This window comes from Equus caballus, chromosome 15, assembly GCF_041296265.1.
Source record: "Equus caballus isolate H_3958 breed thoroughbred chromosome 15, TB-T2T, whole genome shotgun sequence".
Taxonomy (NCBI): domain Eukaryota; kingdom Metazoa; phylum Chordata; class Mammalia; order Perissodactyla; family Equidae; genus Equus; species Equus caballus.
This window is the reverse complement of record NC_091698.1, coordinates 52,872,482-52,884,996: the sequence shown is the minus strand read 5'-3', so window position 1 is coordinate 52,884,996 and position 12,515 is coordinate 52,872,482. Positions and strand designations below refer to the sequence as shown.

The following is a 12,515-nucleotide window of genomic DNA, read 5'->3' as shown; positions in this document are numbered from 1 at the left end:
ACACAAACCCAGATAGTATAACCTACCAGAAACCTAGGCTATGTGGTACTGATGTTATGGGACCACCATCATATATGTGGTCCTTTGTTGACCAAAACCTCATTATATGGCACATGACTGTATATAAATTCTTTATACAAATTATACTTCAGTTAAAAATTAACAAATAATACTTCAATTAACAAATTTTATTGAGTTGGCCTGGACACAGAAAAATTTTCTGGAAAGTCTCAGGTCTCTTCCACAGTGGCTGGTTGGCATTCTTGGCTGAAACTTGGGAGCAGTGGCACTCTCTTGAGTTTCTGAAGGGTGAGTTGGGCCAGAGCCCAGATCTGCTGGAGGGGAATGTGCAACCCAAGTTCTTCCCATGAGTAGATGACACAGTTTTGAGAAATATGGAAATGTTCATAGTCTAGGAGGCTGATAGAGTCTATTGCACCTAGCCGGAAAAAGAGAGAGAGTACCTTACCAAGGTGTGACAGGAAGAAAAACTACTTACTGTGTTGTTGGTTTGGTTAAAAATTTCCCGATTCAGGTCTTCGTATTTGCCTTAACATCTGAGTTTGAAATGGGCCTTGAACCAGTAAAATATTTCATTTTTCAAACAATGAAAAGTTTTAGAAACAGCATTAGGTTAACCATGAACGATTCTACTAAAACAAAAATCACAGATGGTTCTTTAAAAATAAAGTGTTATGGAAATGTAAAATGGTACAGAACTCTGGAAAATAGTTTGGCAGTTTTTTACACAACATGCACTTGCCATAAGACCCAGTAATCACACTCTTGGGCTTTTATCCCAGAGGGATGAGAACTTAGGTCTGCACAAAAACCTGTACGTAAATGTTCTTAGTATCTTATTATATACACACTATTGAAATATACTATTAGTATATATATTATTAATGTAGCATATACTATTGATGATAATGTAGAAAATAATCCGTATCTCCTTCAGTTGGTGAATTGTTGAACAAACTGTTATATCTGTACAGTGGAATACTACTCAGCAATAAAAATGATTGACCTATAAGAAAGCAGGAAAATAAAAAAGGGGGCCGGCTCCGTGGCCGAGTGGTTAAGTTCGCGCCCTCCGCTGCTGCGGCCCAGGGTTCGGATCCTGGGTGCGGACATGGCACCACTCGTCAGGCTACGTTGAGACTGCGTCCCGCATCCCACAACTAGAAGGACCTGCAACTAAGATATACAACTATTTACAGGGGGGTTTGGGAAGATAAAGCAGAAAAAAAAAAAAAAGAAGAAGATTGGGAACAGTTGTTAGCTCAGGTGCCAGTCTTTAAAAAAAAAAAAATGATTGACCTATTGATACATGCAGTAACCAGGATGGACGTTAAGGACATTATGCTGAGTGAAAGAAAGTCAACCTCAAAAAATTACATCCTGTATGATTTCATTTACATAAAGCTCTTGAAATGACAGAACTATGGAGATAGAGAACAGATTAGTGGTTGCCCAGGGGCAGGGCTAGGGTGGGCGAGTGGGGGCAGTTCTGTGTCTTGAAAGGGGTAGTAGTTACACAGATCTGTACATGGGATAAAATTGAACAGAACTATACACAAGCACAAATGAATGCAAGTTTGGGTTTTTTTAAGTGGTGAAAACTGAATAAAGTCTGTAGTCTAATAGTAATATACCAACAAGGTTATTTCCAGTTTTGCTATTGTACTAGAGCTGTATAAGATGTCCCCATTAGGGAGAGCTGGGTGAAGAGTGCACAGGACTCTACTATTTTTGCAACTTTCTGTTAAGTCTATTGTTATTTCAAAATAAAAAGGTAAAACAGTTGGGTATGTTGTATACCCCTGTTCATAGCAGCATTATTCACAATAACCAAAAAGTGGAAGCAACCCAACTGTCCATCGACAGACAATAGTATAGACTTGCAATGGAATAATATTCAGCCTCAAAAAGGATCAAATTCTAACCCATGCTACAACATGTATGAACCTTGAGGACATTATGCTAAGTGAAATAAGCCAGTCACAAAAGGATAGCCACTATGATTCTGCTTATATGAGGTACTTAGAGTAGTGAGATTTATAGAGACAGAAAGTAGAAGGGTGCTTGCAGCAGCTGAGGGAGAAGGGAAATGGGAAGTTATTGTTTAATGGGTACAGAAGATATTTTGATATTTTGGAAGATAAAAAACGTTCTAAAGATGAATGGTGGTGATGGTTGCACAACAGTGTGAATATCCTTAATGCCACTGCACTGTACACTTAAAAATGGTTAAAATGGTAAATTTTATGTTATATATATTTTGCCACAATTTAAAAGAGGCATTATTATTATATAAGTAGCAGATGTTAATTATAAAACATACATATTTAATTGCAAACGTAAATCTCCTTGAATGCTTTTAATTTTTCCACTTTTCATTTTGAAAAGATCACAAACTTATAAAAAGTTGCAAGTTCAGTACAAATAAGTTTTTTTTTTGTTTTTTGTTTTTTGGTTTTTTAAATTTTTTTTTTAAAGATTTTATTTTTTTCCTTTTTCTCCCCAACGCCCCCCAGTACATAGTTGTGTATTCTTCGTGGTGGGTTCTTCTAGTTGTGGCATGTGGGACGCTGCCTCAGCGTGGTCTGATGAGCAGTGCCATGTCCGCGCCCAGGATTCGAACCAACGAAACACTGGGCCGCCTGCAGCGGAGCGCGCGAACTTAACCACTCGGCCACGGGGCCAGCCCCACAAATAAGTTTTTTTCTGGAACAATTTGAGACTTTTACCAAGCTGATGTCCCATCTCTTCCAAAGATTTCACTGTGTATTTCCTACAACCAAGGACATTCTCTTACATAACCACAGTACTACCCTCAAAATCAAGAAATTAGCATCAACACCTTGCTGCTGTCTGATCCCTGCACTCTATTCAGGTTTCACAGTTGTCTCAATAATGACTTTTATGGAAAGGGGAGCCAGGTGAGAATCAAGTCTTGCATTTACTTGTCATATCTCTTCAGTCATCTTTAATCTGGAACAGTTCTTGAATTTCTCTTTAACTTTCATGACGTTGATATTTTTGAAGATTACAGGCCTGTTGTTTTGTGACTGTCTCTCAGTGTGAGTTTGTCTGAAGTTTCCTCATGAATCAATTCAGCTTATGTATTTTGGCAGGAATATTCCAGAAGTGATCCCATGTTCTTCTCATTGCATCTTGTCAGGTGATGCATGATTTCTATATTCCTATTACTAATGATGTTCACTTTGATCACTTGATTAAATGTTAGGCTTTGGCACTTTTTCTCTTTGTAGTTAAGTATGCTGGGCCAGCCCTGTGGTGTAGTAATTAAGTTCGCACGCTCTGTCTCGGCAGCCCGGGTTCACAGGTTCAGATCCTGGGCACAGACCTACATACCACTCATCAAGCTATGCTGTGGCAGCATCCCACATACAAAATAGAGAAAGATTGGCACAGATGTTAGTTCAAGGCCAATCTTCTGCACCAAAAAAAGATGATGATGATGATGATAATGCTTTATGTAATTAAGTATGCTGTGGGAAGGTATTTTGAAACTGCAAATGTCTTCTTCCTCATCTAACTTTCAGCTTAGTCACTTACATGTTTATATCTAAGGACTGATAATTTATTATTTTGTTCAGTGTATTATAATCTATTATTATGTTTATTTTGACATTCAAATTGTCCCAAATTTAACCAGAAGCCCCTTCAAGCTGTCTTTTTTGTCTTTTTGACATGTTCCCATCATTATGAGTGCTTTTAAATGGGGGAAAAAAGGAATCATGATATTATGGGCTACATAGTATGCTGTTTTAAGGATATAGCATAATTTAGTTAAATAATTCCATTAGAGCATTTTCTTTTACTTTTTTTGTACAGTATAGCCAGATTGCCTTCTGGCAGCCTTGTAACAATTTACACACCCACCAGCAGTGTGTGTGTACAAGTATCCTTTTCTCCACACTCTCATTAACAATCAGAGGGTATTTTTAACTTCATAATTACAAGGAAACTGTTAGAGATCAAATTAGCCTGTACAATAAACATTAGAAGGAGTTATCAGGACTCTAGACAAAGGAAGAAAATAGAGTTTATATGTATCTTTTACTAGTTTTTTGCTTTTCTCTTTAAAGCAGCATCGTAAAGAAGGTATCCCAGAACTAAAGCAGTTATTTCCTTCTTTATGATGCTGATTTTGTGAGGAAGACAGTTTAAAGTAGATATATTACAATGTAGTCTTTACTTTTCTCATGACTTGCTCATTTCTTTGAAATAACTCTCAGTGCTGACCGGTCATTGACCTCAAAGATCCTTTTCAAAATTCTGAAGTCATTCTCTACTAACCAGCTGTGTGACCTTTGGGAAAGTTGATCACCAGTAGGCCTCATGTTCCTCATTTCCAAATTAAATTATATGGTTTCTAATGTACCTTCTCCCTAAAACTGGAAGATCTTACTGAATTTTATTCTGAGAGTTGGAAGAAAGTGATTTTTTTATTAAAAATCTGCAAAACTGACTTGCAAAACTGGTTGAATTTCTTCATGTATCTAACTTGGCAACTGAATTGCAGGAAGTATTAATTCATTGTTTATGGGCTGGTTTTATTCTAGGACTTTGGTTGTTAATCCTCCCTTTGCTTTTAATGTTAAATCTGTCTTGTGGCACTTTTGACTGTTTGGTATGGAGGAAGAGAGTAACCCAGACATAGATTCCATTTAAGAATTAGAATGTTAGAAATATTAAGAATATAAGAAGAGAAGATATCATAAACTAATGAGTGTGAGAAGGATTATTCAATAAATGGGATTATGATAATTGCTTGGCTATTTAGGAAAAAAAATCACTTAGACCCTTGCTTTAGATCATACACCAAAATAAGTTCTAGACATACTAAAAATTAAATGTAAAAAACCCCACTAAAAGTAGAAGAAAATAAAAGTGAATATTTATTAAATCCTAAGCTTATATGATAGTTAATATATACTATAAAGTTAATACAATATACATTATAGAGTTAATATATGTTAATATATAATATAGAGTTAATATGTAATTTATAAAATATATAAATATATCATGTAGAGCTTAATGAAGAAAATTAGTAATGAAAAGATCAATTGCTTTGACACCTTAAAAATTAACTTGGGCAAACAGTTTGGCAGTTTCTTATCAAGTTAAACATACACTTACCGTGTGACCCAGGATTCACATTCCTCGGTATTTATCTTAGAGAAATGAAAATTCAAGTTCATGTTACAGTCTGTACACAAATGTTCACAGCAACTATATTTGTAATTGTAAGATACAGGAAACAACCCAAATGTCCTTCAGGGAGCGAATGGAGAAATAAACTGTGGTATATCTATATAGTGGAATACTACTTAGCAATAAAAAGGAATGAACTGTGTATACATGCAACAACATGGATGGATCTCAAGGGCATTAAGCTGAGTGAAAAAAGCTAGCTTCCAAGGGTTACATATTGTATGGTTTCATTTACGTAACACTCACGAAGTAGCAAAATTATAAAGATGGAGAACAGGTAAGTGGCTGTCAAGAGTTAGGGTTTAGGGAAGGATGTGACTATTAAGGAGTTTCTTTATATAGATGAATATTATTGAACTGTTTTTGCAGCAGTTCTTATCCCGATTGTTGTGATGGTTACTCAAATCTAATCTGCACATGTGATAAAATTTCATAGAATTACGTACACGCACACACACAAAGGAAAAACTGGTGAAATCTAAACTAGGTCTGTAGCTGAGTTAATACTGTTGTACTGACATCAGTTTCCTCATTTGATCACATATTATCATTATTTACCATATTATTGGAGAAAACTGGGTGGAATATACGTGAGAACTCTGTACTATTTTTGCAAATTCTTATGAGTCCTACATGATTTCAAAATTGAAAGTTATAAAAGACTAAGCTGTGGTACATCCTGACAGTGGAATATTATTCAGTCCTATAAAGAAATGAGCTATCAAGCCATGAAAAGACATGGAGGAACCTTAGACGCGTGTCATACAATATGTGGCCTACATACTGTATTTTCTAACTGTATGACATTCCGTAAAAGGCAAGACTGTGGAGACAGTGAAAGATCAGTGGTTGTCAGGGGCAGGGGAGAGGGAGGGATGAATAGGGGAACACAGGATTTTTAGGACAGTGAAATTATGTGTAACACTATATTGGTGGATACATGTCTTTATATATTTGCCCAGACCCATAGAATGTATACCAAGAGTGAACCCTAATATAAACTGTGGACTAAGTAGTAATGATGTGTTAGTGTAGGTTCATCAGCTGTAACGAATGTACTACTCTGGTGGAGGATGTTCATAATAAAGGGGGCTCTACATGCATGGGGGTAAGGGCATACGGGATATCTCCACACCTTCTGCTGCAATTCTAAAACTGCTCTAAAAAATAAAGTCTACTAAAACAAATTAACTTGGGTCAGAAACAAACATTGAAAAGCAAAGTAAGAAAAATATTTGTAGCAATTATTAAAGATAAAATTTTCATGTCTTTTGTTTGAAAAAAACCCATATAAATCCATAAAGCAAGCCCTGAGTCCCCAATGAACAGGAAAGAGCTTAAGAGAACAAGCAAGTGCTCCAAGAGAGAATTTTGTAGATGGCCTTTTGTAAGTGTTTATTCAAAAATTTCTGGAATCCCCAAATTCAGTAGTGTACTACCAAAACCCTTGGGAGCGTACACTAGAAGAGAGAATTTTTGTTTTTCGCCGTTGTAGTATAGCTGTGTAAAGTAATCCTACCTAAGAGAAAACTTGTTTAAAAGATACAAAAGAGAGCACTGTAAATTTGCATTGTTTTGAGGTAGCTTTGAGAGAATTTTGAAAGACCTTGTTATATGTAATGTCCTCTCCAAAACAAAAATCTTTTTTTTTTTCAGGTGTAAATTAATTATTTGAAAGCAGTTGAACAATGGAGCCAGACATCATTCGAATGTACTCTTCATCCCCACCACCACTAGACAATGGAGCTGAGGATGATGATGACGATGAATTTGGGGAATTTGGTGGGTTTTCAGAAGTTAGCCCTTCTGGTGTAGGGTTTGTTGATTTTGATACACCAGATTATACTCGTCCCAAGGAAGAGTTTGTACCTTCAAACCATTTTATGCCAATTCATGATTTCTCAGAAAAAGTAGATAGCCTTACAAGCTTTAAGTCCATTAAAACTGATAATGGTAAGGACAGCACTGCTGAACTTTCTCCTCCTGTGAAAGGACAGTCTGATGTTTTACTTTCTACCACCAGCAGAGAAATAATTTCATCTAAAACTTTAGATACTTCCACTGAGGGCATAGAAAGTCCAGGAGATTTAAATAAAGTAGAGGAGCAGAGACAGAACATTGGAACACCTGAAAGTTTCTCTCCGGGAGATTTTAGAACTGATAGGAATGTTCATCAAAACAAGCAGTTAGAGAGCTGCAATGGTGAAAAGCCTCCTTGTCTGGAGATTCTAACAAATGGGTTTACAGTATTGGAAACTGTAAATCCTCAGGGAATAGATGATCTGGACACTGTAGCCGATTCAGAAGGACAAAAGCCTCTTAGCACTCATAGTACTGAGTATGATTTAGACTGTGTCCCTAGTCCTGCTGAGGAATTTGCAGATTTTGCCACATTTTCCAAAAAGGAAAGGATACAACTAGAAGAAATTGAATGTGCAGTTTTAAATGACAGAGAAGCACTAACCATTCAGGAAAACAATAAAATTAATAGAGTCAATGAACTGAGTTCTGTAAAAGACTTGTCTTTGAGTAGAAGCTTTGAAGATAAAGGAGACACTGATGGAGAGGATCAGGTTTATGTTTCAGAAATAAGCCTAATGAGTACCAGAGGTTTCAGTACTGAAAAACAAGGCCTTGTAACACTGCAACAGGATGAATTTTTAAATTCAAGTGTTCAGTCAGAGGCTTGGAGTTTGGTAGACTCAGCTGATAATTCAGAGGCCAGGAGAGAACAATATGAAACTGAGGAAAAACTTGATTTATTTACTTCTAAATGTGCTGACCTATGCATGGATTCTATTAAAACTTCTGATGCTGATGATGAAGTTGGTTCTTCCAAAGAAGAAAGTAGAAAGTTTACTGATTCCCAAAGCCCCAGCATTGATCCTACAGAAGAAAATGTTTTGGATGATTCTATAAGTGTAAAAAATGGTGATAGTAGTAGCGACTTTGTGACTTGCAATGATACTAATGAGGATGATTTTGGTGACTTTGGCACAGCCAGTGGCACAACTCCATCTCTCGTTGCTGGTACTCAAGATTCAATGAGTGATGTCACTTTTGAAGAGTCCTCAGAGCACTTTCCACATTTTAGTGAACCAGGTGATGACTTTGGAGAATTTGGGGATACAAATGCTCTTTCTTGCCAAGAGGAAGTTATATTTACTGAGTCAGACCTAAAACAGACTTCTGATAGTTTATCAGAGGGATGTAAGTTGGCAAGAAGGTCTACTGGGATAGGCATTGAACCTGTTTCAAAACTGAAAATTGGGCAAGAAGGTGAGTTTGGAGATTTTGATTCTGTGCCAAATATTCAAGATGACTGCACTGCTTATCAAGACTCTGATGATTTTGCGGACTTCAGTTCAGCTGGTCCTAGCCAAGTTGTAGATTGGAATGCATTTGAAGATGGACAGAAAGATAGTTCCTCTTGGGCTGCTTTTGGAGACCAGCAGGCTGCCGAATCTCATCATCGAAAGGAAGCCTGGCAGTCACATAGGACAGATGAAAAGATTGATACTCCCGGAACCCCCAAAACCCACAGTGTCTCTTTAGCAACTTCCAAAGGAGCAGTTGCTGGTGGCCATTTACAGGAAACAGCCACTTCAGTTCAGGTATTTACTGATTTTCTCTATTTTGTATAACATATTAATTGCTGTGGAGGCTTCTAATTCAGCTTTTCAAAAAATAAATTGGGTCTCTGTTGAAGGAGTCTTTATGATATATGATGCTTGCCTGATTTGTAGATTAATTAAATTTTTCACCACCCTTTGGTAAACTTTAAATAGACAGTTCTATAATAATGCCTGTTAATATTTTTCTTTATGAGCCAACCCTGATGGCCTAGTGGTTAAAGTTTGGCACACTCCACTTCAGTGGCCTGGGTTCAGTTCCCGGGTGCGGAACCATATCACTTGTCTGTCAGTAGCCATTCTGTGGTAGCAACTCACATTAGCAGAACTCGAAGGACTTATAACTAGAATATACAACTATGTACTGGGGCTTTGGGGAGGAAAAATAAAGAGAGAGGAAGATTGGCAAAAGATGTTAGCTCAGGGTGAATCTTTCCCAGAAGAAAAAAAATTATTCTTTTAAAAAACAGATTTTTGTATATTGGGGCCAGCCCGGTGGCACAGCGGTTAGTTCACAGGTTCCACTTTGGTGGCCTGGCATTCACCGGTTCAGATCCCAGGTGTGGACATGGCACCACTTGGCAAGCCATGCTGTGGCAGGCATCCCACATATAAAGTGGAGGAAGATGGGCACTTTCCTCAAAAAGAAAAAAAGATTTTTCTATATCTCAATGAGTTTCTTTAATATTTACAGAAATTCACAAACTTGGTTTTTTGACGAATATAAATACAACTTATGTAAAAATTCATTAATTAGCTAATTAACTATTCCGGTGAATCCTTCAGTTTTTACCTTTACAGTGATTTTAAAAGAAGGTTACACTGAAATTTAGAAGGCGTTTTTTAAGCTTCAGAAAATTGTGTCTCTTAATTTTGTCTATTGAATACCTAGGAAATTGAAGTATAATTCCCATTGCAGGAGACAGCAGGCAGAATTTGAAACCTCACCCTGTGCTAAAGCCTATACGGCATTGAAGGTTAGAAAAAGAATTTGAAAAAAGCAGCTGTGGAGCTCATAATTTAACAGCTACTAAAAGACCTGTGGTGAGGGTATAAGACAGATTAAAGTTTAGACCTAGAACAAGCAACAGCCATAGGTTGACTCATCGTGGCTATATTTATTTGCTTATAATTTCTTGCGAATGTACATTTATGTTTACTGTTCTCAGGGAGTAAGTATGTCAGGGAGAATATTTTTGCCCCCAGCTCCTGTACTTTATCCTTTTCTAGTTCAGACTCTTTCAGAGAAGATTCGTTAAGATTGATTTTGACCTGAAGTCGCCCCTAGAGGTGCAGCTTGACATCCAGGTTGTTCCCAGCCCTGAGTTGTACCCTGTGCTAAATTTAACCTTTCCTCAACCCCAGGGATGTGGAAGAGAGCACTCCCTTGAAAATCATTGCTTTACACTGACAACTGATATATATAACACTTGGTCCACAGGCTTACTTTAAGGGTACCTATAATAAAGTCAGAATCTACAAACTCTACTTCTCCAGTTATCTTTTGTTCTAAGCAAACCTTTTTCAATTGGAAATACTTCCAAAGTCTGTGTTAATTTAAATGTTTATACATCATGCTTTGATGCCTTTGATACATTAAGATATTGTAGAAATTATCTTATTACCAGTTGGTGTGCCCAGCTAATCACTTTTCACTTGACTATGAGTGTCCGAATAGCTTAATTTACTAATTCAGTTTTTACATGGTTTGGCTAATGTATTATTCCTGTTGAGTAATTTATTATTGAGGGAGAAGCTTGCAATTTTAAACAAGGAGTGTTCTAATTATATAATGCAAAGAGAAGGCTGTTAGTTTTGACCTAATCCTTTCTCTATTTAGTTTCATCTTACTGGAGTATAGGGTGACACCAGTATTGGATGATCTTTAATTTATAGCCTTAGAACTTTTAACATCAATAATGAATTTTTAAATGTATGACCACTTCGAAAAGGAAATTTTTGCATCACACAAGTTGATTGAAGTTACAAATAATTTGATAACTGGATATAGGAGGTAATAAAGTGTATAGGCTTTATGGAATCGTACAGAGCTGAGTTTAAATCTTGACTCAGCCTCGCAGAAGCTTTCTGATTTTTGGACAGGTTACTTCTGAACTCAGTTGTCTGTAAAACAGAGGTAAAATCTACTTCAGAGGACTTTTGTAAGGTAAAAATGACAGTAAACTTTAAAATGAACAAAAAAATACTGAAAAATAAGAATTTTGTAGTATGATTCTATTTTGTAAAAATAAAACAAAAACTGTATAGATGTGGCAAGATGGCTTAAGACTTCTTGAGATTTGTTTGGCTCAGTCCTCAGGCTTCTATTTCTGTTGAATGGGTTATATAAAATGAGTAGAAGTTGGAAATAGATGTTGGAAAGGAGAAACTGCTGGAATGCACTGAAGGAGAAGTTTGAAAGGAAGTTGAGGTAGGGAAATAGCTAAGCCCTGCTGAGTAAGTGACTGAGTTGGAAGTGACATTCGTTCTTATCATGCTGTTGTGAAGGAGGCTTGTGCCCTGCAGTTTCTTCCTTTTCCAGAATCTGCTGGAAAAGTACATTAGTCTTCTAGAAGATGATTAGATTTATTAATTTTTTTTCCTGAGGAAGATTAGCCCTGAGGTAACATGTATTGCTACACTTCCTCTTTTTTTTTTTTCTTTTTTTTGCTTGAGGAAGGTTAGCCCTGAGCTAACATCTGTGCCAGTCTTCTTCCCCTTTGTATGTGGGTTGACACCACAACATGGCTGACTAGTGGTCCACTAGTGCAGGTCCACGCCCAAGATCCAAATTGGCTAACCCCAGCCGACGCAGAATGTGCCACACTTGACCACTATGCCATGGGGCCAGCCCCAAGATTTATTAATATTTTTCTTAAAATATTTCTCCTAGTTGCTACAGTGTTGGAGACAACACAGAAATCCTCACATATTAATAACAGTAATAAACGTTAGGTTTTTTAATGTTAAATTTAAAAATTATTTATTCCTGTTGAATTTTACCTGGATGCAACAATTCTGTCTTGAACAGAGTGCCATTGAGTGGTTTTGTCCAAATCCTGCTTTGACAGAATGTTGTAAGAGTCTTTTAGAATTCAGAGCTCAGTTAATTCAATTAAACAAACATGGGGAACAGTTCTTTGTTTTGTGAAGTCAGACAAATGCTCTAGTTGTCATTTCAGAATTCTTCTACTTTTCACTATTTTTGGTATGTGACATTGTGACGTTTTTAAGGAAGATTAGCCCTGAGCTAACTGCTGCCAATCCTCCTCTTTTTGCTGAGGAAGACTGGCCCTGAGCTAACATCCATGCCCATCTTCCTCTAGTTTATATGTGAGACGCCTGCCACAGCATGGCTTGCCAAGTGGTGCCATGTCTGCACCCAGGATCCAAACCGGTGAAGCCTGGGCCGCCAAAGCAGAACGTGCACACTTAACCACTACGCCACCGGGCTGGCCCCTGGTCCATATTTTTTAGTACTTTCTTTTTTTCAGCCTACCAAAAGGGTATCTTAACATTTGAATAAAGTAAATCTTCCTTGGCTCAAGAGACAATCAATTATTATAGCTTTACAGCAATAATTTGTTACTTAGGTAGGGAAAAGTCAACCAAGAAGAAACCTTTCAAATTTATAAA

The 12,515-nt window shown here is 37.0% G+C and overlaps 1 protein-coding gene and 1 long non-coding RNA gene across 9 annotated transcripts in view; one reads left to right on the top strand and one right to left on the bottom strand.

Annotated features, from left to right (window-relative positions):
• The window catches only part of AFTPH (aftiphilin), a 67,861-nt gene that overhangs the window by 20,950 nt on the left and 34,396 nt on the right, over window positions 1-12,515 (top strand). For all 8 annotated transcript variants that reach the window (XR_002800123.2, XR_011426014.1, XM_023618993.2 and 5 more), the window contains one exon: window positions 6,904-8,861. Coding sequence is in view for 6 of the 8 variants with exons in the window: in XM_023618993.2 (XP_023474761.1) it covers window positions 6,936-8,861 (1,926 nt within the window). In the remaining 2 variants the exon portion in view is untranslated. The remainder of the gene's footprint in view (window positions 1-6,903; window positions 8,862-12,515) is intronic.
• On the bottom strand, window positions 174-11,969 carry LOC111768087 (uncharacterized). The gene is made up of 3 exons (XR_002800124.2): window positions 11,883-11,969; window positions 5,173-5,207; window positions 174-439 (listed from the first exon to the last, which is right to left on the bottom strand). It is a non-coding gene; the product is annotated as an uncharacterized lncRNA (long non-coding RNA).